The sequence below is a fragment of the Macaca nemestrina genome, chromosome 20, assembly GCF_043159975.1.
Source record: "Macaca nemestrina isolate mMacNem1 chromosome 20, mMacNem.hap1, whole genome shotgun sequence".
Taxonomy (NCBI): Eukaryota; Metazoa; Chordata; class Mammalia; order Primates; family Cercopithecidae; genus Macaca; species Macaca nemestrina.
The window spans coordinates 64,102,892-64,127,929 of record NC_092144.1 but is presented as its reverse complement, the minus strand read 5'-3'; the positions used below and the strand labels follow the sequence as shown (position 1 = coordinate 64,127,929).

General features: G+C 46.9%; 1 protein-coding gene across 1 annotated transcript; it reads left to right on the top strand.

The window, feature by feature from the left end:
* Positions 1 to 10,406: 10,406 nt before the first annotated feature.
* On the top strand, positions 10,407 to 24,063 carry LOC139360466 (T cell-interacting, activating receptor on myeloid cells 1). Its single transcript, XM_071087776.1, is given in 6 exon segments — positions 10,407 to 10,530; positions 17,980 to 18,015; positions 18,528 to 18,818; positions 19,398 to 19,694; positions 23,394 to 23,530; positions 23,532 to 24,063. Coding segments are annotated over 6 exon segments (819 nt in total). The 5' UTR covers positions 10,407 to 10,496; the 3' UTR covers positions 23,556 to 24,063.
* Positions 24,064 to 25,038: the final 975 nt, after the last annotated feature.

Sequence of the window (25,038 nt, the reverse complement as noted above, 5' to 3'; positions counted from 1 at the left end):
CCCAAAGTGCTAGGATTACAGGCGTGAGCCACTGCGCCCGGCCCTAACTCAGATCTTATATAAAGATTAGGAAATTCATTAGGCTGGTGCAAAAGTAATTGTGGTGGAACTTAGTCTCATGGCCAGGCCTAGCCACTATGGAAATATGGTCTCTAGCCTGTGCCCTTCTAAAAATGAGGGTGGGAGGGGGTGGGATAGGTGCAGTGGCTCACTCTTAACAATCCCAGCACTTTGGGAGGCTGAGGGAGGAGGATAGCTTGAGGCCAGGAGTTTGAGACTCCCTTCTCTATTAAAAACAAAAACAAAAATAGGCCAGGCCCGGTGGCTCATGCCTATAATCCCAGCACTTTGGGAGGCTAAGGCAGGCAGATCACCTGAGGTCAGGAGTTGGAGACCAGCCTGGCCAATATAGTGAAACCCTGACTCTACTAAAAATGCAAAAATTTGCTGGGCATGATAGTGGGCGCCTGTAATCCCAGCTACTCGGGAGGCTAAGGCAGGAGAATCACTTGAACCCAGGAGGCAGAGGTTGCAGTGAGCTGATATTGCGCCATTGCACGCCAGCCTGGGCGACAGAGTGAGACTCTGTCTAAAAAAACCCAAAAAGAAACGTTTAATGATTTTTCTTCTCTCCAGGGGAAAATATGGAAGTAAAATGTTCAGTTGAAACAGGACCTATCTGAAGATCGTGTGTCCTCTGCTGATTTTAAATAGCCATGGAAAGTTAATGCCACCGCAAGGGGGCAGCCCTGCCCTGGCACTCTGGAAACCTGGTATTTATCCACGCAATCAGAGGCTTGAACCACAGCTAAGCTGAGTCTTGGCGGGACCTCTTCTGATCCTCCGGGCACACAAGAGGATTGGGGGCTGGGGAGGAGCTGCTTCAAGGGCACCTCCCTTTTACCTCCTGTGATATCGTGATATAGTAAGAAATATGTATTTGGTCTTCAGCTCTGGTTCCAAAGACACCCTTCTCACCCCATCACTCTGGAATTTCCAAAAACCCTTGGTGAGAAGGGTGTCTTTTGTTATTTATAAGGAACCTCTTTTCTCCCTTCCTTCCCTCCTTCCTTCCTTCCTCCTTTCCTTTCCTTTCCTTTCCTTTCCTTTCCTTTCCTTTCCTTTCCTTCCTTCCTCTCTTTCTCTCTCTCTCTTTCTCTCTTTCTTTCTTTCTCTTTCTTTCTTTCTTTCTTTCTTTCTTTCTTTCTTTCTTTCTTTCTTTCTTTCTTTCTTTCTTTCTTTCTTTCTTTCTCTTTCTTTCTCTCTTTTCTTCTTTCTCTCACTATTCCCTTTCTCTCCCTTTCCTTTCCTTTCTCTCCCTTCCCCTCCCCTCCCCGTCCCTTTCCTTTCCTTTCTTTTCCTTTTCTTACCTTCCTTTCCTTCTTTCCTCTAATCCCAGCACTTTGGGAGGCCAAGGTGGGCAGATCACTTGAGGTCAGGAGTTTCAGACCAGTCTGGCCAACATGGTGAAACCTCGTCTCTACTAAAAATACAAAAATTAGTCGGGCATGGTGGCAGGCACCTGTAGTTCCAGCTACTCTGGAGGCTGAGGCAGGAGAATCGCTTGAACTAGGAGGCAGAGGTTGCGGTGAACTGAGATTGCACCACTGCACTCCAGCCTGGGCTACAGAGTGAGGCTCCATCTCAAGGAAAAATAAATAAAATAAAATAAAATTAAATTAAATTAAAAAAATGTAAAATAAAATAAAATATTTAAAATATAAAATAAAATATAAAATAAAATAAAATTTAAAAAATATAAAATAAAATATAAAATAAATAAAATAAAATAAAATTTAAAAAATATAAAATAAAATATAAAATAAAATAAAATAAAATATCTCCCAAAGAGACAAGTCAGATTAGCCTAAACCCAGGAATAACTACAGGCAGCTTGAGGGTCAAAGGCAAGGTAGGGGCTGGCCAGATCCGATCTCCTTCACTGCCATTGTTTTCTCACTCTCATAGTTTTTGCAAAGGAGGTTTCAATTGCATGGTTGTCAGCTAACATCCTATTCATCCATTTCTTGCTTTCTACCAGTAAAATTGAACTTTATAGGCCTGCTTTGTGCTTTTAAGGCTAACTAGCAAAATTCCAGAGTTTAGCCTTAAAAATTATTTATAATTGGCCAGGTGCGGTGGCTCACGCCTGTAATACCAGCACTTTGGGAGGCTGAGGCAGGCAGATCATGAGGTCAGGAGATCAAGACCATCCTGGCTAACATGGTGAGAAACCCCATCGCTACTGAAAATACAAAGAAACAAACAAAAAAAGCCAGGTGTAGTGGCACACATCTGTAGTCCCAGCTACTCGGGAGGCTGAGGCAGGAGAATCACTTGAACCCGGGAGGCAGAGGTTGCAGTGAGCTGAGATTTTGCCGTTGCACTCCAGCCTGGGTGACAGAGGGAGACTCCATCTAAAAAAAAAAAAAAAAAAAAATTCTTTATAATTAATCAAAAGAAGTTTAAGAAATGGATTAAGAAGATCTCTTCTTTGCAGCTGTAGGGGAGGAAAGGGAGCTAGAGAGAGAGAGAGGATTGAGAGAGGAGAAAAAGATATTCCATGCCGTAAAACTAATTCAAGAATGTAGTTTAGGCCAGGCATGGTGGTTCACACCTGTAATCCCAGAATTTTGGGAGGCTGAGGTGGGTGGATCACTTGAGCTCAGAAGTTTGCGACCAGCCTGGCCAACATGGTGAAATGTTGTCTCTACTAAAAATACAAAAATTAACCAGGCATGGTGGCACAACCCTGTAATTTCAGGTACTTGAGGGGGCTGGGGCAGGAGAATCACTTGAACCCAGGAGACAGAGGTTGCAGTGAGTTGAGATCACACCACTGCACTCCAGCCTGGGTGACAGAGTGAGATCGTCTTAAAAAAAAAAAACACACACACACACAGTGGGGGGCGGGGGGCTGGGGAAGGGATAGCATTAGGAGAAATACCTAATGTAAATGATAAGTTGATGGATGCAGCAAACCAGCATGGCACATATATCAAACCTGCACGTTGTACACATGTACACTAGAACTTAAAGTAAAACAAACAAACAGAATGTGGTTTGATAAGGTAACAAACTGAGAATATTCAAAAGGCTCTAAATCCGTTTTATAGTCTTGTGTAGTATGGAGATCTATGGATATTTATTACAGCAGCCAGTGTTCCATTCTCTGGTTGCATAAATCTGTCCTTTGAAGTGTAATTTGCACAAAATAACCTTGTAGGAGTCCGAAGACATTAGAAATTATTGCCAGTATTGCAATCATTATTATGAAGGAGAAACCTTGGTGCCATTTGGTGGTCTTACTTAATATTTTGTTGCCCTAGTAACAATCTTATGACTGACATCTGAATTTCCAAGCAGAATAAATGCTTGTAAAACCGATTCTGTTAAATGAGAAGTTGTGCATTGGTGTGTGTGTCTTAGTCCGTATTCCGTTGCTTAGAACAGAATACTTGAAACGTTGTAAAGAAAAGGAATTTATTTCCTGTAGTTGTGGAGGTTGGGAAGTCCAAGGTGGAGGGGTTGCATCTGGTGAGGGCCTTCTTGCTGTTGGGGCAAGAAGACTCGGGATTCTCTGGAGGGTCCTGAGGTGGCACAGGGCATCACAGGGCAAAGGAGCTGAGCGTGCTACTCAAGTCTCTCTTCCTCTTCTGATAAAGCCACCAGTCTCACTCCCAGGGTAACCCATGAATCCATTAACTCACTAATCCATTAATCCATGAATGGATTAGTTCATTCATGAGAAAAGAGTCCTCATGACCCAATCACCTCTTAAAGTCCCCACCTCTCAATACTGCCACATTGGGGATTCAATTTCACCATAAGTTTTTATTTATGTATTTTTTGAGACAACGTCTTGCTATGTCACCCAGGCTGGAGAGCAGTGGCATGATCTCAGCTCACTGTAACCTCCACCTCCCAGGTTCAAGTGATTTTCCTGCCTCAGCCTCCTGAGTAGTTCGTATTACAGGCACGTGCCACCATGCCCGGGTAATTTTTGTATTTTTAGTAGAGATGGGGTTCCATCATGTTGGCCGGTTGGTCTCAAACTCCTGACCTCATGTGATCTGCCCACCTTGGCCTCCCAAAGTGCTGAGATTACAGGTGTGAGCCACCGCACTCAGCTTATTTATCTATTTATTTTTTGAGACAGGGTCTCACTCTGTTGCACAGGCTGGAGTTCAGTGGTGCAGTCACGGCTCACTGCATTGTCAGCTTTCTGGGCTCAGGTGATCCTCCCACTTCAGCCTCCTGAGTAGCTGGGATCACAGGCATGTGCCACCTCACCTGGCTAATTTTTAAATTATTTATAGAGACAGGTCTCCTGATGTTGCCCAGGCTGGTTCAACATGAGTTTTCAAGGGAACAAATATTCAAACCTTAGCAGCAGGTTAAATTATCTTTATCCCACATTTATGATCGGAAAAAAAAAAAATTTAAAGCCCGAGACTCTGCTAGACTTCTTACTTTAAGAAGAGTCTGAAGGTCTTGTTTCATTTCCATTACAATATCTATTAATAGTTCTGACTGAGATAAGAGCCATCCTTCACTTTGACTATTATGAAGAAAGGGGGAAAAGACGTTAAAAAGACACAATTACACAACTGATGATTTTGTTGTAGCTGAGATAAGTGCTGTTAAAGAACATGCAGGGAAGTCTTTGCTAAAGAAAGGATTCTGAAGCTGGTTTCTGAGGGAAGAGTCCAAGTTAGCCAAGCAAAAATGGGGGAAAAACTCCAGATACAGGAAATAGCATTGTTTCAGGGACTGAGATGGGAAGGAGGTTATGTGTTCCAACCGAGTGGTTCTCAAATTTGACGGCACATGAGAATCTCCCAGGAACATTTAAAACACAGAATGAGACACCTAGGCCTCATCCTGTACCCATTATAAAAATTAAAATCAGCTGGGCACGGTGGCTCACACCTGTAATCCCAGCACTTTGGGAGGCCAACACAGGCGGATCACCTGAGGTCAGGAGTTCAAGACCAGCCTGACCAACATGGAGAAACCCCATCTCTACTAAAAAATACAACATTAGCCGGGCACGGTGGTGCACGCCTGTAATCCCAGCTACTCGGGAGGCTGAGGCAGGAAAATCGCTTGAACCTGGGAGGTGGATGTTGTGGTGAGCCGAGATTATGCCATTGCACTCCAGCCTGGGCAACAAGCAAAACTCCATCTAAAAAAAAAAAAGCCTGTAATCCCAGCACTTTGGGAGGCCATGATGGGCGGATCACGAGGTCAGGAGATCGAGACCATCCTGGCTAACATGGTGAAACCCCGTCTCTACTAAAAACACAAAAAATGAGCCGGGCATGGTGGCGGGCGCCTGTAGTCCCAGCTACTCGGGAGGCTGAGGCAGGAGAATGGCGTGAACCCAGGAGGCGGAGCTTGCAGTGAGCTGAGATCCGGCCACTGCACTCTAGCCTGGGCGACAGAGCGAGACTCCGTCTCCAAAAAAAAAAAATAAATAAATAAAAATTTTAAATCTCTGGGGGTAGACTCAGGCACTCAGTAAATATACATATATCTATTTCCATTGACCGTAACACATGGCAGACTAAAGATGGCCCCCAATTCTTTGTCACTGTCCCTATAGAGAGGTAGAGTTTATTTTCCCTCCCCTTGAATCTGGCCTTTCCTTAAGACTGTAGAAGAAGAGACACTGTGTCAGTTCCAGGCTTAGTCTTTAAAGGGACAAACAACTTTTGCCTTCTCTCTCTTTTTTTTTTTTTTTTTCCAGACAGAGTCTCTTTCTGTTGCCCAGGCTGGAGTGCACTGGTGTTATCTCGGCTCACTGCAACCTCTGCCTCCCAGGTTTAAGCAATACTCCTGCCTCGGCCTCCCGAGTAGCTGGGATTACAGGTGTGCACCAACATGCCCGGCTAATTTTTATTTTTAATTTTAGTAGAGACAGGGTTCCGCCTGGCTAATTTTTTTTTTTTTTTTAGTAGAGATGATGTTTCCTCATGTTGGCCAGGCTGATGTTGAACTCCTGACCTCAAGTGATCCACCCACCTTGGCCTCCCAAAGTGCTGGGATTACAGGCGTGAGCCACTGTGCCCGGCTGCCTTCTCTATTTTAGAAAGCTCTCTTGTGACATCCCCTCTTGAAACCCAGATGCTACCCTCCAAGAAGTCTGAATCAAATGGAGAGGCCATGTGCAGGTACATCATTCAACAGTCCTAGTTGAGCTCTCAACCAACATCCAGCATCAACAGCCAGCCATCTTGGAGATTCCAGCTCAGTTGAGCCCCACTGATGACTGAAGCCCAGGAAGATATCACATTGAGCCGAAGAACTGCTCAACTGAGCCCAGTCATCTCACCAGATCAGGAATGATTAAAAAAAAAAAAAAGATTGTTACCCTAAGTCACTCAGTTTTGGGGTGGTTTGTTACACAGTAATTGGTAATCTATACCCAAGAGAGAATTAAATAATGATGACTTAAAACCAATACCAATTGATTTCTCCCCTATGTAGAATAAATCTAGCGGTCCAGGGCTGGCACAATGACTCTAAAAAGCATTATGGACCTAAGTTACTTGTGGCTCACCCTCCACCATCTTGAACCTCATCTTCATGGTCCAAGATCATGCTAGAGTATCAGTCATCACATCCACATTTTAGGCAGTTAAGTGAAGGAAGGAAAGTGTGCTTCATTAAAGAACCTTTTGGAAGCTGTCTACATTTATGCTTATATATCATTGTCCTAGATGAAGACTTACAGCTACATCTATCTGTAAGTGACATTGAAGAAAGTAGCTTTTTTACCTGGGTAGCAATGGGCCCAGCTAAAAATCAGAATTCTCAACAGCAAAAGGATGGCTTTGAGGTAATCATGTAGATTATGTGCAGATAACTACAGGTAAGTCCCCTCCCCCAAGTCTATTTTAAATTTTCTGCTGGAGTATTTTAGAGTAAACCTCAGATATAATATGATTTCATCTACAAGACTTTTTATTTTGGTAAGATATTCTTTTTTTTTTTTTTTTTGAGACGGAGTTTCGCTCTGCCGCCCAGGCTGGAGTGCAGTGGCCGGATCTCAGCTCACTGCAAGCTCCGCCTCCCGGGTTTACGCCATTCTCCTGCCTCAGCCTCCCGAGTAGCTGGGACTACAGGCGCCCGCCACCTTGCCTGTCTAGTTTTTTTGTGTGTGTTTTTTAGTAGAGGCAGGGTTTCACCGTGTTAGCCAGGATGGTCTAGTAAGATATTCTTAAGGTTAGGTGTGATAAACACCTAACAAAGTGAATGACTATTTATTTATTACTATTATTTTTTGAGATGGAGTTTCACTCTTGTTGCCCAGGCTGGAGTGCAACGGTGCAATCTCGGCTCACTGCAACCTCCACATCCCAGGTTCAAGCAATTCTCCCACCTCAGCCTCCTGAGTAGCTGGGATTACAGGTTTGCACCACCATGCCTGGCTAATTTTTGTATTTTTTGTAGAGATGGGGTTAGGCCATGTTGCCCAGGCTAGTGTTGAACTCCTGGGATCAAGCCATCCACCTACCTCACCTCCCAAAATGTTAGGATTACAGGTGTGATCCACTTTACCTGGCCCTAAGCTATTCGTTATTCTTTCTTTTTTTGTTTTTTGAATCAGGGTCTCCTTTCTTCATTTCTAGGTGAAATCGAACTTTACCAGATTTTTCCTGTTGACTGATAAAATTCCAGAGCCTAGTTTTCAAATATGCATCTTCATTGTTAGCAAAAGAGATGTTAAGAAGAGATATAGGAGATATCCTCTTTTTCCTGATACTGCATAAGGAGAAAGATTTTTTCTGAGTCACAACACTAATTTAAGGAATCTGATTTGATACAGTGTTGAATTGAGAAGATTCCCAAGGATATCAATCTTGTTTTCTGGTACAATATGGAGAATTAAATGAATATTCATAACTGTTACTAAATTGTTCTCTGTTGAAATAAATTCATACACAAAACTGTTATTTGAACAAAAGGGTCTTCTAAGAGTCCCAAGCCTTTAAAAATCATTGCCACATCTTGTGAAAATAACTTTCAAAGAAACATCTGTAATTATAGTTGGTTTTATTCCTTATAATTTGTTGCCTTGTTGACTTTTCTTTTTTTTTTTATTTTTTATTTTTTTATTTTTTTGAGACGGAGTCTCGCTCTGCCGCCCAGGCTGGAGTGCAGTGGCCGGATCTCAGCTCACTGCAAGCTCCGCCTCCCGGGTTCCCGCCATTCTCCTGCCTCAGCCTCCCCAGTAGCTGGGACTACAGGCGCCCGCCACCTCGCCCGGCTAGTTTTTTGTATTTTTTAGTAGAGACGGGGTTTCACCGTGTCAGCCAGGATGGTCTCGATCTCCTGACCTTGTGATCCGCCCGCCTCGGCCTCCCAAAGTGCTGGGATTACAGGCTTGAGCCACCGCGCCCGGCCGCCTTGTTGACTTTTCTATGTTCCAAAACAGTAAGAAGAGTAGGTGCTATCAAGACAAAAAATCCGAAAACCAAAACAAGCCTTGGGGTCATTTTGCTCTTCTTCCAAATGCATGATGAAAAAAACATGGTTAAAAACCAACTTGCTTGATTTCTTATTTTAACAAACGAATCAAAAATTTTGTCTGATTTAAATTAACAAATCTTTTTTTTTTTTTTTTTTTTTTTTTTTTGAGACAGAGTCTCCCTCTGTTGCCTAGGCTGGAGTGCAATGGTGCGATCTCAGCTCACTGCAACCTTCGCCTCCCAGGTTCAAGCAGTTCTTCTGCCTCACCCTCACGACTAGCTGGGATTACAGGTGTGCACCACCACGCCCAGCTAATTTTTGTATTTTTAGTAGAGACGAGGTTTCACCATGTTGGCCAGGCTGGTCTTGAACTCCTGACCTTAGCTGATCTACCTGCTTCGGTCTCCCAAAGTGTTGGGATTACAGGCATGAGCCACTGCGCCAGGCTAAATTAACATAATTATCAAATTCAATCTGCAGACTTTAATTGGATTCTGATTTTTTTTTTTTTTTTTTTTTTTTTTTTTTTTTTCCGAGACGGAGTCTCACGCTGTTGCCCAGGCTGGAGTGCAGTGGCGCGATCTCGGCTCACTGCAAGCTCCGCCTCCCGGGTTCCCGCCATTCTCCTGCCTCAGCCTCCTGAGTAGCTGGGACTACAGGCGCCCGCCACCGCGCCCGGCTAATTTTTTGTATTTTTAGTAGAGACGGGGTTTCACTGTGGTCTCGATCTCCTGACCTTGTGATCCGCCCGCCTCGGCCTCCCAAAGTGCTGGGATTACAGGCTTGAGCCACCGCGCCCGGCCGATTCTGATTTATTTTTTAAAAGCCTGATAGAAATGACATTTTTGAGACAATCAGGGAAATTTGAATACTGAATGGGTATTAGCTGGTATCAAGGAAGTACCCTTCATTTTCCTGATGTGACAGTGCTATGGTGTTTATATTATTTTTAAAATGGTTCTTATTTGATAAAGATATATATGTACTGAAATATTCTGAACTTAAAACAATGAGCTCATGACTGGCTGGGCACAGTGGCTCACGCCTGTAATCGCAACACTTTGGGAGGCTGAGGCGGGTGGATCACTTGAGGTCAGGAGTTCGAGACCACCCTGGCCAACATGGTGAAACCTCGTCTCTACTAAAAAAAAAATACAAAAATGAACTGGCTTAAAGTATAATAATAATAATAATGATAATAAATTAACTGGGCATGTTGGAGGGCACCTGTAATCCCAGCTACTCGGGAGGCTGAGGCAGGAGAATTACTTGAACCTGGTGGGTAGAGGTTGCAGCGAGCTGAGATTATGCCACTTCACTCCAGCCTGGGCAAAAGAGTGGAACTCCATCTCAAAAAAAAAAAAAAAAAAGTGGTGATGAAGGCCTGGTGCGGTGGCTCACACCTGTAATCCCAGCAGTTGGGGAGGCCGAGGCAAGTGGATCACTTGAGGCCAGGAGTTAGAGACCAGCCTGGCCAACTTGGTGAAACCTCATCTTAACTAAAAATACAAACAGCCGGGTGTAGTGGCATGAGCCTGTAATCCCAGCTCCTTGGGAGGCTGAGGCAGCAGAATCACTTGAACCCAGGAGGCTGAAGTTGCAATGAACCGAGATTGAGCCACTGGACTCCAGTCCAGGTGACAGAATCAGATTCCATCTCAAAAAAAAAAAAAAAAAAAAAAAAGAGTGAAGTGCTTTCATCTCTTCAATACGAACCCTTCAGGGCCAAGTCTGAAGCATTTTCGGGGTTACCTGTTTGATGCCTGAAATCTGCCTGAGACAGAGGAGCATTTCCTGTGAGTCAAATACTCAAACGCTGGTGTGTGTAAGGAGCATGTTGCAATCAGCAACGCCAACACGTTTCCTGAATGTGGATATGGGAGGGGAACTGAAAGGCTAGGACAAGGCTGTTACTGCTTCCACTCCGGGGTGGGAGAGAGGCAGGGACGACTCCAGCTCTTCTCCCATCTGCAGACTGCAGAACCCAAGACGGACCCTGGGAGGGCTGAGAAGTCATCATGATCTCTAAGCTGCTTTCCCTCCTCTGTTTCAGTAAGTCTCACAGGGCTATCCACTGGGAATGCAGAATATCATGGAACTGGTGGGATAGTTGGGCTGGGGATGGAAAAAATAACATCAACTTTGGCTTACTGAGAACACGGGAGGAGTGAGACGTCCTGCTGAGTGCACTGCAGACACTCCCTGGAAACAAGCGCTCTGCAAGCTTCAACTCCTCTGGTTTCAACTTCGTGAGTTTTGCTGAATGCCTCCACCACCTGGCTTCATTGGCTTACCCCTTTTCTCAGGATAAACTCTGACTTTTTGTGTGTAAGTAAAAGTATTCAGAATAGAAACCTTATCTTTTTTTTTTTTTTTTTTTTTTGAGGCAGGGTTTCACTCTTCTTGCCCAGGTTGGAGTGCAGTGGCGTGATCTCAACTCACTGCAACCCCTGCCTCCTGGGTTCAAGAGATTCTCCTGCTTCAGCCTCCTGAGTAACTGGATTAAAGGGGTGCGCCACCATGCCTGGTTAATTTTTGTATTTTTAGTAGAGATGGGGTTTCACCATGTTGGCCAGTCTGGTCTCGAACTCCTGACCTCAGGTGATCTGCCAGCCTCAGCCTCCCAAAGTACTGGGATTACAGGCGTGAGCCACTGTGCCTGGCCCAGAAACCCTAACACCATAAATAAAAATGTAGTGCCAAATACATAACTATAAAGTAAATTGAGGTTGTTGTGTAACCATCACCACTATCTATACTAAAACCTTTCTTTCTTTCTTTCTTTCTTTCTTTCTTTCTTTCTTTCTTTCTTTCTTTCTTTCCCTTTCTTTCTTTCTTTCTCTCTTTCTTTCTTTTTCTTTCTATTTCTTTCTTTCTTTTCTTTCTTTTTCTTTCTCTCTCTCTCTTTCTCCTTCCTTCCTCTCTCTCTTTCTCTTTTTCTCTTTCTTTCTTTTCTCTCTCTCTCTCTCCTTCCTTCCTTTCTTCCTTCCCTTTCCTTTTCTTGAGACAAGGTCTCACTCTGTCACCCAGGCTGGAATGCAGTGGCATGACCACAGCTCACTGCAGCCTTCACTCCCCCGGGCTCAGGCAATCCTCTGCCTCAGTCCCTGCTAAGTAGGTGGGGTTATAAGCACATGCTACCATGCCTGGCTAAGTTTGGTGTTTTTTTCTTTGTAGAGACAGGGTCTTGCTATGTTGCCCAGGCTAGACTCCAACTCCTGGGCTTAAGTGATCCACCTGCCTCTGCCTCTCAAAGTGCTGGGATTACAGGTCCCCCATGCCCCACCAAAACATTTTTCTTCACCCACTATTAGTTACAATTGTCCAGAGAGACAGAACCAATACAACATGCATCTCTGTATACATATGTGATAGATACAGATATATAAATGCAGATATAGATCTAGGTCTGAAATGAGATTTGTTCTAAGGAATTGGCTCACACAGTTACAGAGGTTGAAAACCCAGATTCTGCCGTCTGTAAGCAGGAGACCCAGGAAAGCCAGTGGTTATAAATTCCAGTTCAAGGGCAGAAGACCAATATGTCAGCTCAGACAATTAGGCAGAGATAGACAATTCAACCTTCTTCTATCTTTAAAAAAACATTTTTTTTTTTTTTTCGAGACAGGATCTTGCTCTGTCACCCAGGCTGGGAGTGCAGTGGCGTGATCTTGGCTCACTGCAGCGTCCACCTTCCTGGCTCAAGCAGTTGTCCCACCTCAGCCTCCTAAATAGCTGGGGCTACAGGTGTGCACCACTACACCCAGCTAATGTAAACTTTTTTGTAAACAAACAAAATGATACGGAGTTTCACTCTTGTTACCCAGACTGGACTGCAATGGCGTGATCTCGGCTCACTGCAGCCTCCACCTCCCGGGTTCAAGCGATTCTCCTGCCTCAGCCTCCTGGGTAGCTGGGATTACAGGTGCCCACCACACACCTGGCTGATGTTTTGTACTTTTTAGTAGAGACCCGGCCATCATGTTGGCCAGGCTGGTCTCGGGCTTCCAACCTCAGGTGATCTGCCTGCCTCGGCCTCCCAAAGTGCTGGGATTACAGGCAAGAGCCACACTGCTCTGTGCAATTTTTAAATTTTTTTTATAGAGGTGGGATCTCATTATGTTACTCAGACTGGTCTCCAAATCCTGGCCTCAAGCAATCCTTCTGCCTTGGCCTCCCAAAGTGCTGGGATTACAGGCGTGAGCCACAGTGCCCCGTGCAATTTTAAAATTTTGTGTAGAGATGGGATCTCATTATGTTACTCAGACTGGTCTCCAAATCCTGGCCTCAAGCAACCCTTCTGCCTTGGCCTCCCAAAGTGCTGGGATTACAGGCATGAGCCACCATGCTAGCACTTCCACCTTTTTCTCCCATCCTGGCCCTCAGCAGAACGCCCACCTCCATTAGGAAGGCAACCTGCCTGACTCAGCGTTAGATTCAAATGCTGGTCTCTCTAAAATCACCCTCACAGACACACCAGAAATAATGTTTCACCAGATATCCCGGCATCCTGTGGCCCGGTCTAGCTGATAAGTAAAATTAACAATCACCATTCCTGACATGAACTCTGTACCCTCTAACCAATAATGCCGCTGTCCTCCCAGCCCCTGTTTACCTCCATTCTCATTTCTTTCTTTCTTTCTTTTTTTTTTTTCCCCGAGATGGAGTCTTGGTTTGTCACCCAGGCTGGAGTAGAGTGGCCTAATCTCAGCTCACTGCGAGCTCTGCCTCCTGGGTTCAAGCAATTCTCCTACCTCAGCCTCCCGAGTAGCTGGGATCACTAGCACTCACCACCACGCCTGGCTAAGTTTTTTTTTTTAAGTAGAGACAGGGTTTCACCATGTTGGCCAGGCTGGTCTCAAACTCCTGACCTTGTGATCTGCCTGCCTCGGCCTCCCAAAGTGCTGGGATTACAGGCGTGAGCCATCGTGTCCAGCCCATTCTAATTTTTATCTCTATGAATTTGCTTATTCTAGGATGTATGAGTGGAATCATATAATACTTGTTCTTTTGTGCCTGGCTTATTTTACTCAGCATAATATCCTTGAGTTACATCTATATTGTAGGATATGTCAGATTTCCTTTCTTTTTTATGGCTAAAATCCCATTGTAAGCCGGGCACAGTGTCTCACACCTGTAATCCCAGCACATTTGGAGGCTGAGGCAGGCAGATCGCCTGAGCCCGGGAGCTCGAGACTAGTCTGGGAAACATGGCAAAACCCTGTCTCTACAAAAAATACAAAAATGAGACTGGGCACGGTGACTCACGCCTGTAATCCCAGCACTTTTTGCAATGACCTGATGTAAGGAGTTTGAGACCAGCCTGTAGGGTGAAACCCCATCTCTACTAAAAATACAAAAATTAGCCAGGCGTGGTGGCGGGCGCCTGTAATCCCAGCTACTCGGAAGGCTGAGGCAGGAGAATCGCTTGAATGTGGGAGGCAGAGGTTGCAGTGAGCCGAGATCGTGCCATTGCTCTCTAGCCTGGGCAACAAGAGCGAAACTCCATCTCTAAATAAATAAATATTAAAAACAAACAAACAAAAAAATGAGCTGGGCATGGTGGTGTGCACCTGTCGTCCCAGCTAATCAGGAGGCTGAGGTGGAAGGATCACTTGAGCCCAGGGAGTTGAGGCTGGAGTGAACTAGGATCACATCATTGCACTCCAGCCTGGGCAGCAGAGTGAAACCCTGTCTCAAAAATAAAAAGAAAGAAAGAAAAGAAAAAGAAAAAAGGCCAGGCGCGGTGGCTCACAGCTGTAATCCCAGCACTTTGGGAGGCCGAGGTGGGCTGATCACCTGACGTGGGGAGTTCGAGACCAGCCTGACCAACATGGTGAAACCCTGTCTCTACTAAAAAAATACAAAATTAGGCCGCGTGCGGTGGCTCACGCCTGTAATCCCAGCACTTTGGGAGGCCAAGGCGGGTGGATCACGAGGTCAGGAGATCGAGACCATCCTGGCAAAAACGGTGAAACCCCGTCTCTACTAAAAACACACAAAAAAATTAGCCAGGTGTGGTGGTGGGCGCCTGTAGTCCCAGTTTCTAGGGAGGCTGGGGCAGGAGAATGGTGTGAACCCAGAAGGCGGTGGAGTTTGCAGTGAGCGGAGATCATGCCACTGCACTCCAGCCTGGGTGAGAGAGCAAGACTCTGTCTCAAAAAAAACAAAAAAACAAAAAAAACAAAAAACCCCACAAAATTAGCTGGCTGTGTTGGCGCATGCCTGTAATCCCAGCTACTCAGGAGGCTAAGGCAGGAGAATCACTTGAACCCGCGAGGCGGAGGTTGCAGTGAGCCAAGATCGCGCCATTGCACTCCAGCCTGGACAACAAGAGCGAAACTCTGTCTCAGAAAAAAAAAAAGAAAAGAAAAAATCCCGTTGAATATATGGAGCACACTATGTTTATCCATCATGCCATGGATGGACACTTATGTTTGAACCTTTTGAGTGTTCACAATTTCCTTTTGCAAAACTTGAAATGTCAGTTTATGCATTGGCTCATGGATGCAATAGTAGCACAAACACCTGGTAACTTCCCCTTCTTCCTACTGAGACATAAAACTGTTCATACAGGGGAAAAAGAGGAAATCTCTCAGAGACACAGGCCTAACTAACTTTCTTTGAGTTAGAGCAATGTCATTATTATGATAATGTTCATAAACAGGCTTGATATTATGTTTTTTCTCTTCTTTTTTTTTTTTTCTTTCTGAGACTGAGTCTCGCTGTGTTGCCAGGCTAGAGTGCACTGGCATGATCTTGGCTCACTGCAACCTCTGCCTCCCAGGTTCAAGTGATTCTCTGCTTCAGCCTCCCGAGTAGCTGGAACTACAGGCGCCCGGCACCACACCTGGCTAATTTTCGTATTTTTAGTAGAGACAGGGTTTCACCCTGTTGGCCAGGCTTGTCTTGAATTCCTGACCTTGTGATCCACCTGCCTCGGCCTCCCAGAGTGCTGGGATTATAGGTGTGAGCCACTGCACCCCAGGTTTCTTTTCTTTTTGAGCCAGAGTCTTGTTCTGTCGCCCAGGCTGGAGTGCAGTGACGTGATCATAGATCACTGCAACCTTCACCTCCTGGGCTCAAGCAATCCTCTCACCTCAGCCTCCCAGGTAGTGGGGATTACAGGTGTGCTTCACCACGCCTGGCTAATTTTTTTTATTTTTTGTAGAGATGGGGTTTCACCATATTGGCCAGGCTAATCTCAAACTTCTGACCTCAGGAGCTGCTCGCCTGGGCCTCCCAAAGTGCTGGGATTACAGGTGTGAGCCACTGCGCCTAGCCTAGAAGTGCATTCTTTTTTAGGGCTGAATAGTACTCCATTGTGTATATGTGCCACTTTCTCTTCATCCATTCTTCTATTGATGGACCCTTAGGTTGCTTCCAAATCCTGGCTGTTGTGAACAGGGCCGCAATACACAGGAAGTGCACAGATCTCATCCATATACTGACTTCCTTTGTTTTGGGTGTACACCCAGTGGTGGGATTGCTGGATTATTAAGACAATTGATTTTTTTTTTTTTTAGACAGAGTCTACCTCTGTCACCAAGGCTGGAGTGCAATGGCGCGATCTCGGCTCACTGCAACCTCCACCTCCAGGGTTCAAGCGATTCTCCTGCCTCAGCCTCCTGAGTAGCTGGGATTACAGGTGTGCACCACCACACCCAGCTAATTTCTGTATTTTTGGTGGAGATGGGGTTTCACCTTGTTGGTCAGGCTGCTCTCAAACTCCTGACCTCAGGTGATCCACCCCCGCCTCAGCCTCCCAAAGTGCTGGGATTACAGGCATGAGCCACCGTGCCCAGCGCCAGTTGACTTTGAATATCTGTGTTGTAGCCTTGAGAAATGTTTGCCCGGGCTCACTCAGAGCAGTGGTCCTCCACCTTGGCCGCATTCTCGTATTAGAACTCTGAAAAGGAATGACACCGGAGCCCCGTGGCAAGCCATTCTGACTCTGCTTCAGTGCTTGGCTCTGTGAACTAAACTTTTACCAGCTCTCCAGGGGAGCCCAGGGCATAGCCAAGATTAAGAACAACTGAGTTCAGGCTGGGTGTCCTGGTTCACGCCTATAATCCTAGAACTTTGGGAGGCCGAGGTGGGTGGGTCACCTGAAGTCAGGAGTTTTTTTGTTTTTGTTTTTGAGATGAAGTCCTACTCTGTCACTCAGGCTGGAGTGCAGTGGCACAATCTCGGCTCACTGCAGCCTCTGCCTCCTGGGTTCAAGCGATTCTCCTGCCTCAGCCTCCCGAGTAGCTGGGATCACAGGTTTGTGCCACCACACCTGGCTAATGTTTTGTATTTTTAGTAGAGATGGTGTTTCACCATGTTGGCCAGGCTGGTCTCGAACTCCTGACCTGGGGTGACCCGCCCATCTGGGCCTCCCAAAGTGCTGGGATTACAGGCGTGAGCCACCGCGCCTGGCATGGTCAAGAGTTCTTAACCAGCCTGGCCCTGTCTCTATAAAAAAAAAAAAAAATTACAAAGGAAGAAGAATAAAGGCAGCTGTGTGTGGAACAGGGATGAATGCATGCTTTCTCCTCTCTGGAATGACCATTTGGATGTTTTGAAGCTTGTTACAGGACACCAAACAATAAATTTTGTCCTGTTTGGAGTCATGAAGGGATGAAAAGAGATCATGAGCCTGGGCAACATAGGGAGACTCTGTCTCTGCAAAAGACTAAAAAATCAGCCAGGTGTGGTGGCGCACACCTGTGATTCCAGCTACTCGGGAGGCTGAGGTGGGAGGATCACTTGAGCCCAGGAGGCTACAGTGAGCCATGATGGAGCCACTGTACTCCAACCTGGGCAACAGAGAGAGACCCTGTCTCAAAACACAATAATAAAATAAAAAATTAAAAAATAAAAAGAAGAGGCCAGGTGCAAGGCTCATGCCTGTAGTCCCGGCACTTTGGGAGGCTGAGGTGGGCGGATCACCTGAGGTCAGGAGTTTGAGACCAGTCTGGGCTAACATGGTGAAACCCCATCTCTACTAATAACACAAAACTCAGCCGGGTGTGGTGACACATGCCTGTGATCCCAGCTGTTTGGGAAGCTGAGGCAGGAGAATCACTTGAACCGGAGAGGCGGAGGTTGCAGTGAGCCGAGATTGCGTCACTCTACTCCAGCCTGGACAACAGAGCGAGACTCTATCTCGGGGAAAAAAAAAAAAGAAAGTAAGTAAGAAATGGTAAGAATGAGTGCCGTATTGAAACAGAAGATGAGAATAGAAGGATGTGTGGATTATGTGGAACCAGGAAAGGCCTGGAACAGGGGGAGGTGAGAGCCGCACAGGACAGTCAAGGAGAATCTCTGGGAAACGACGGGGGAGCTGGAAGTCAAGCGGAAGCCACAGTCCAGTGTGGGGAGAATGAAAACTCCTGAGCGCATGACCTCCAAGGGTCTGCACTCAGCAGGAGACTCTGGGGCCTGTCTCCAGGGGTCAGGGTAGGGGTGGTATGGCTCCAGGCAGGGGCTTCTGTCTCACAGAGGATTGCCTTTCAGGATTGTGCATGGGCCAGGGAGACACAAGGGGAGATGGTGAGTGTTTCTTCAATCACACCCTCCTTGGCCCGTTGTCCCAAATTCCCTCCCGTTCCCTTCCCCTTCTTTTTTTTTTTTTTTTTTTTTTTGACGGAGTCTCACTCTTTCGCCAGGCTGGAGTGTGGTGGTGCGATCTCAGCTTACAGCAAGCTCCGCCTCCCGGGTTCACGCCATTCTCCCGCCTCAGCCTCCCGAGTAGCTGGGACTACAGGCGCCCGCCACCACGCCCGGCTAGTTTTTGTATTTGTAGTAGATACAGAGTTTCACCATGTTGGCCAGGATGGTCTCGATCTTACGACCTCGTGATCTTCCCGCCTCGGCCTCCCAAAGTGTTGGGATTACAGGCATGAGCCACCGCGCCTGGCCCGTTTCCCTTCTTAAAATAGGCTTCCTGGTTGGGCGCAGGAAATAATAATAATAATAACTAATAATAATAATAAAGTTTAAAAAGGGCTTTCTGAGAGCAGGGAAGGGCGTCAGGCCCAGCACTGGGCTCTGCTTCCTTCCAGGGTCACTGCCCAAGCCGTCCCTCAGTGCCTGGCCCAGCTCGGTGGTCCCTGCCAACAGCAATGTGACGCTGCGATGCTGGACGCCTACAAGAGGCGTGAGCTTTGTTCTCAGGAAGGGAGGAATTATTCTGGAGTCTCCGAAGCCCCTTGATTCGACAGAGGGCCCGGCCAAATTTCACCTCAATAATCTAAAAATCAGAAATGCTGGAGAGTACACCTGCGAATACTACAGAAAAGCGTTCCCCCACATCCCTTCACAGCGCAGTGACGTCCTTCTGCTGTTGGTGACAGGTGTGGATAGGGTGCCTGCCGATGACATACGGGGGGCAGGGGATGAGGGAGGAAGCAGAGGACAGAGGGAGAAAAGGAGTCCCACCTCCAGGGTAGCTGGGGGTGGTGGGAGAGGGAGAGAGACAGGAATGAAATTGCATACCTTGGTTTTATACTCTGTCACCCAGGCCGGAGTGCAGTGGTGCCATCTTGACTCACTGCAACCTCCGCCTCCTGGGCTCAACTGATTCTCCTGCCTCAGCCTCCTGAGTAGCTGGGATTTACAGGTGTGTGCCACCACGCCCGGCTAATTTTTGTATTTTTAGTAGAGACAGGGTTTCACCATGTTGGCCAGGCTGGTCTCAGACTCCCGACCTCAGTGCTGGGATTACAGGTGTGAGCCACCACGCCCGGCCTTATACAGGTCTTGCAGGAGGGAGAATCTCTGTCCTGGGGTCGGAGTAGAAAGTGGAGGAAGGTGGAAGAGATCAGAAGTCTCTGATTTCCCACACTCCATGAGAGCCTCCGGCCAGGAGAACAGGGGCGAGTAGGGGATTCCAGACTTCTCCCCAGGACCTCAGAGCCTGACTTCTCTTACAGGACATTTATCTAAACCTTTCCTCCAAACCCACCAAAGGGGTACGGTGACCGCAGGTGGAAGGGTGACTCTGCAGTGCCAGCAGCCAGACCAACTGTTTCTGCCTATCATGTTTGCTCTACTGAAGGCAGGGACGTCATCTGCCATCCAGCTGCGGAGTCCAGCGGGGAAGGAGACGGACTTCTCCCTGGAGGACGTGACAGCCGGCGACGCTGGGAACTACAGCTGCGTGTACTACCAGGCAAAGTCTCCCTTCTGGGCCTCAGAACGCAGTGATTGGCTTGAGATATTGGTGACAGGTAAGGATGTGTATGATTTTGAAGAACTGTGTGTGTTGTTTTTAATCAGAGGTTGTTTTGTTCTTCTGTGAATCTCATTTCCTCATTACTCGCAATATCATCGCTCTTAAAAAAATCTTCCCTTTCTGGCCCGGCGCGGTGGCTCACGCCTGTAATCCCGGTGCTTTGGGAGGCCGAGGCAGGCGGACCACCTGAGGTCAAGAATTCGAGACCAGCCTGGCCAACATGGTGAAACCCAGTCTCTACTAAAAATAAAAAATTAGCCAGGTATGGTGGGATGAACCTGTAGGCCCAGCTCCTTGGGAGGTTGAGGCAGGAGAATTGCTTGAACATGGGAGGTGGAGGTTGCAGTGAGCCAAGATCGCGCCACTGCACTCCAACCTGGGTGATAGAGTGACGCTCTGTCTCAAAAAAAAAAAAAAAAACAAACTTCCCTTTTACAATTTCTACTCCTTTGCCTTTTTTTTTTTGAAATGGCGTCTCACTCTGTTGCCAGGATGGAGTGCAATGGTGCGATCTCGACTCACTGCCACCTCCACCTCCTGGTTCAAGTGATTCTCTTACCTCAACCTCCCGAGTAGCTAGGATTACAGGCCTGCACGACCCATCTGGCTTATTTTTCTATTTTTAGTAGAGATGAATGTTTTGCCATGTTGACCAGGCTGGTCTTGAACTCCTGACATCATGATCTACCCACCTCGGCCTCCCAAAGTGCTGTGATTACAGGCGTGAGCCACCGTGCCCGGCCCTCCTTTGCCTTTTTGTTGTACTACATCCTTGGATAATTTCTAGGCTGTTTTTGAAAATTATGAATCCACCAGCACCAGATTCCTTCTACCATTCTTTGCATCTCTTAGCGTTTTGGTTTTTTGCTTTGTTTCATTTTGTTTTTGAGACAGAGTCTCGCTCTGTTGCCCAGGCTGGAGTGCAGTGGTGCGATCTCAGCTCACTGCAACCTCTGCCTCCCGAGTTTAAGCAGTTCTCCTGCCTCAGCCTCCTGAGTAGCTGGGATTACCATGCCCAGCTAATTTTTGTATTTTTAGTAGAGATGGGGTTCTCACCACGTTGACCAGGCTGGTCTCAAACCCCTGGCCTCAGGTGATTCGCTCACCTTGGCCTCCCAAAGTGCTGGGATTGCAGGTGTGAACCACTGTGCCTGGCGTGTTTTTCTTTTTTCTTTTTTTTTTCTTGGTGTTAATGATTTCACTCTCAGTAATTCTTTCTCAGTCATGCGTGGTGGCTCAGGCCTGTAATCCCAGCACTTTGGAAGGCTGAGGCTGGAGGATTGCTTGAGCCCAGGAGTTTGAGACCAGCCTTGGCAACATAGTGAGACCCAGTTTCAAATTAAAAAAATTATCTCATCCTCAGAACATGGTGTTTGCACAGCCTCCTGCTTCTGTGCCATGGATGCGAGGTCTACCCATGTCTTTTAACACCGACTGCTAGAATTCTTCTGAAAGTATCTTGTTTCCTGCCAGAGTTCTGCCTTACTGGGTGCTAGCACTCTGCTTCCTCAACTCTAAATTATTTTTCATCTATTGTAACTGTTGTAACGAGTTCCTCTTGCTGGCTGCCTGGACGAAGCCCATTCATCAGGACAGAGGAATTGCAAGAAGGAGTTCAACACACATTGAGTCCGGTAAGCGGGAGACCAGAGTTTTGTTTTGTTTTGTTTTGTTTTGTTTTGAGATGGAGTCTCACTCTGTCGCCCAGGCTGGAGTGCAGTGGCGTGATCTCGGCTCACTGAAACCTCTGCCTCCCAGGTTCAAGCGATTCTTCTGCCTCAGCCTCCCGAGTAGCTGGGACTACATGCGCGCCACCATGCCCAGCTAATTTTTATGTTTTTAGTAGAGATGGGGTTTTACCATATTGGCCAGGCTGGTCTCCTACTCCTGACCTCGTGATCTGCCCTCCTCGGCCTCCCAAAGTGCTGGGATTACAGGTGTGAGCCACCGCACCTGGCCAATCAGAGTTTTATTATTACTCAAATCAGCCTCCCTGAAAATCTGCAGGCTAGGGTTTTGTTTGTTTTTCTTTGAGATGGAGTCTCATTCTATCACCTGAGCTGGAGTGTAGTGGCACAATCTGGGCTCACTGCAGCCTCCAACCACCAACCCCAGGCCCGGGTCAAGTGATTCTCCTGCCTCAGCCTCCGGAGTAGCTGGGATTACAGGCACCCGCCACCACACCTGGTTACGTATTTTGTATTTTTAGTAGACATGGGGTTTTGCTATGTTGCCCAGGCTGCTCTCGAACTCCTGGCCTCAAGCAATCCTCCCACTTCAGCCTCCCACAGTGCTGGGATTACAGGTGTGAGCCACTGTGCCCGGCCTCAACTCAAACTTTCTCAAGTGCTCTGCCTGCACAGCAGTGTGTGCTGCAAGGATGCTGATCCAGCCACGGAATTCGGGGCTCTGTGGAGCTCCTTCTGTCTCATGTGCTGCCCCCAAGACTATTCCTTAATATAAGGATGGGGAAGGAGAAAAGGCAATGTGGGAAGGTGGAAATGGGATAAAGAGCAAATAAACGAAGGAAGAGAGCTAAGGTGGAGTGAATGTCAAGGAAGGAAGATAAAGGAACTCCCACTACAACTCATTAGGATTCCATGTTTTGGCCAGGTGCGGTGGCTCATGCCTGTCATCCCAGCACTTTGGGAGGCCGAGGCCGGTGAATCACTTAAGGCCAGGAGTTCGAAATCAGTTTGGCCAACATGAAGAAAACCCATCTCTACTAAAAATACCAAAATTAGCCAGGCGTGGTGACAGGTGCCTGTAATCCCAGCTATTCAGGAGGCTGAGGCAGGAGAATTGCTTGAACCCGGGAGGTGGAGGTTGCAGTAAGCCAAGATTGTGCCACTGCACTCCAGCCTGAGCAACAGAGCGAGACTTGGTCTCAAAAACAACAACAACAAAGATTCCATCTTTTGTTTTCAGGGATTAAAATTTTAAAGAGTTCAATTATGGCTGGGCATGGTGGCTCATGCACTTTGGGAGGCCAGGGTGGGCAGATCACCTGAGGTCAGGAGTTCAAGACCAGCCCAACCAACATGGAGAAACCCCCCTCTCTACTAAAAATACAGAAATTAGTCGGGCATGGTGGCTCATGCCTGTAATCCCAGCTACTCGGGAGGTTGAGGCAGGAGAATCGCTTGAACCCGGGAGGCAGAGGTTGCAGTGAGCTGAGATTGTGCCACCGCACTCTAGTCTGGGCAACAAGAGCAAAACTCCATCTCAAGAAAAAACAAAGTTCAATTAAAACTTTAAAGTACAGTGGACGACTGGCTAGAAAACATTAAGTGGGTGGCCGGGTATGGTGGCTCACACCTGTAATCCCAGCACTTTGGGAGGCTGAGGCGGGCGGATCACCTGAGGTTGGGAGTTTGAGACCAGGCTGACCAACATGGCAAAACCCCGTCTCTACTAAAAATATAAAATTAGCTGGGCTTGGTGGCACATGCCTGTAATCCCAGCTACTTGGGAGGCTGAAGCAGGAGAATTGCTTGAACCCGGGAGGCAGAGGTTGCGGTGAGCCGAGATTGCACCATTGCACTCCAGCCTGGGCAACAAGAGCAAAATTCCGTCTCAAAAAAACCCCAAAACCAAAAACATTAAGTGGGTGATGACAGTCAGATTTGACGGGGCCATTTGAGAAGGAGGTATACACTCTGAGGGTCAGTGCTGAGCCCCTTCTCTCTTTCAGTTCCCCCAGGTACCACGTCAAGCAACTACACCCTGGGTAACTTCATACGACTGGGTCTGGCTGCCATAATTTTGATTATCATGGGAGCTTTCCTGGTGGAGGCCTGGCACAGCCGAAAGGTGTCTCCGGGTGGATCTGTCAGAGGCCTTCAAACCAGAGTGACTCCATCTTGAACTGGGGCTGGGTAAACTGAGGCTGCTACCTGCTGGACTGCATTCCCAGGGGGTTAAGACTTTCTAAGTCACAGGATGAGACAGGTTACAACATACAGATCACAAAGACCCCGCTGATTAAAAAAAAAAAAGAGAGATGCAATAAAGAAGCCAGCCAAAACCTGCCAAAACCAAGATGGCAACAATAGTGACTTCTGGTTGTCCTCACTGCACATTATTTGCTAATTATAATGCCTTTGCATGCTAAAAGACACTCCCACCACCACCAAGGCGGCTTACAGATGCCATAGCAACTTCTAGAAGCTAAAAGGAGGAGGAACTCTCAGTTCCAGGGAAATCCCCTGCCCTTTCCTGGAAAACTCATGAACAGTCCACCCCTTGTTTAGCATATGATCGAGAAATAACCACAAAAATAGCCGACCAACAGCCCTCTGGACTGCTCTGCCTGTGGAGCAGCCATAGTCCTTGACTTTCTTAATAAACTTGCTTTCATTTCACTCCGTGGACTCGCCCTGAGTTCTTTCTTGTCTGAGATCCGAGAACCCTCTCTTGGGGTCTGGACTGGGACCCCTTTCCAATAACAGATCCAAGTTAAAACACGGAGCCCCTCTCTCTTTCATGGGCTGCTGTAGAGATAGGGAATTCTCTTCTGCTCTAGATGTATTGAGATCTAATCGACAAATAAAAATGGAATTATATTTGTGTACAACGTGATGTTTTTATATATTCCATTTTGATTTGTCAATTATACCCCCATAAACCAAGTGGGGAACCCTCCTACTAAGTAATTTATTGTGTGCCAAGGAAGAAATTTCACTAATTGTGATGTGATTATCACAATGTAACTAATGGACTTTTCTCTTTCAGATCCACCTTCTGGGACCTTTCCTACTAAATAATTTATTTTGCACCAAGGAAGAAATTTCACTAATTGTGACATGATTATCACAATGTAGCTAATGGACCTTTCTGTTTAAGATCCACCTCTTAGCGGCCGGGCGCGGTGGCTCAAGCCTGTAATCCCAGCACTTTGGGAGGCCGAGACGGGCGGATCACGAGGTCAGGAGATCGAGACCATCCTGGCTAATATGGTGAAACCCCATCTCTACTAAAAATACAAAAAACTAGCCAGGCGAGGTGGTGGGTGCCTGTAGTCCCAGCTACTCAGGAGGCTGAGGCAGGAGAATGGCGTAAACCCGGGAGGCGGAGCTTGCAGTGAGCTGAGATCCGGCCACTGCACTCCAGCCTGGGCAACAAAGCGAGACTCCGTCTCAAAAAAAAAAAAAAAAAAAAGATTCACCTCTGGGAACTTTCCTACTAATGAAGTAATTAATTGTGTACCAAGGAAGAAATTTCACTAATTGTAACGTGATTATCTCAATCTAGCTTATGGACCTTTCTGTTTAGGATCCACCTTCTTAGCAAATTGTAATTACCCAGTGCAGCCTTGTGAACTGTATCCGCCCTTGCTG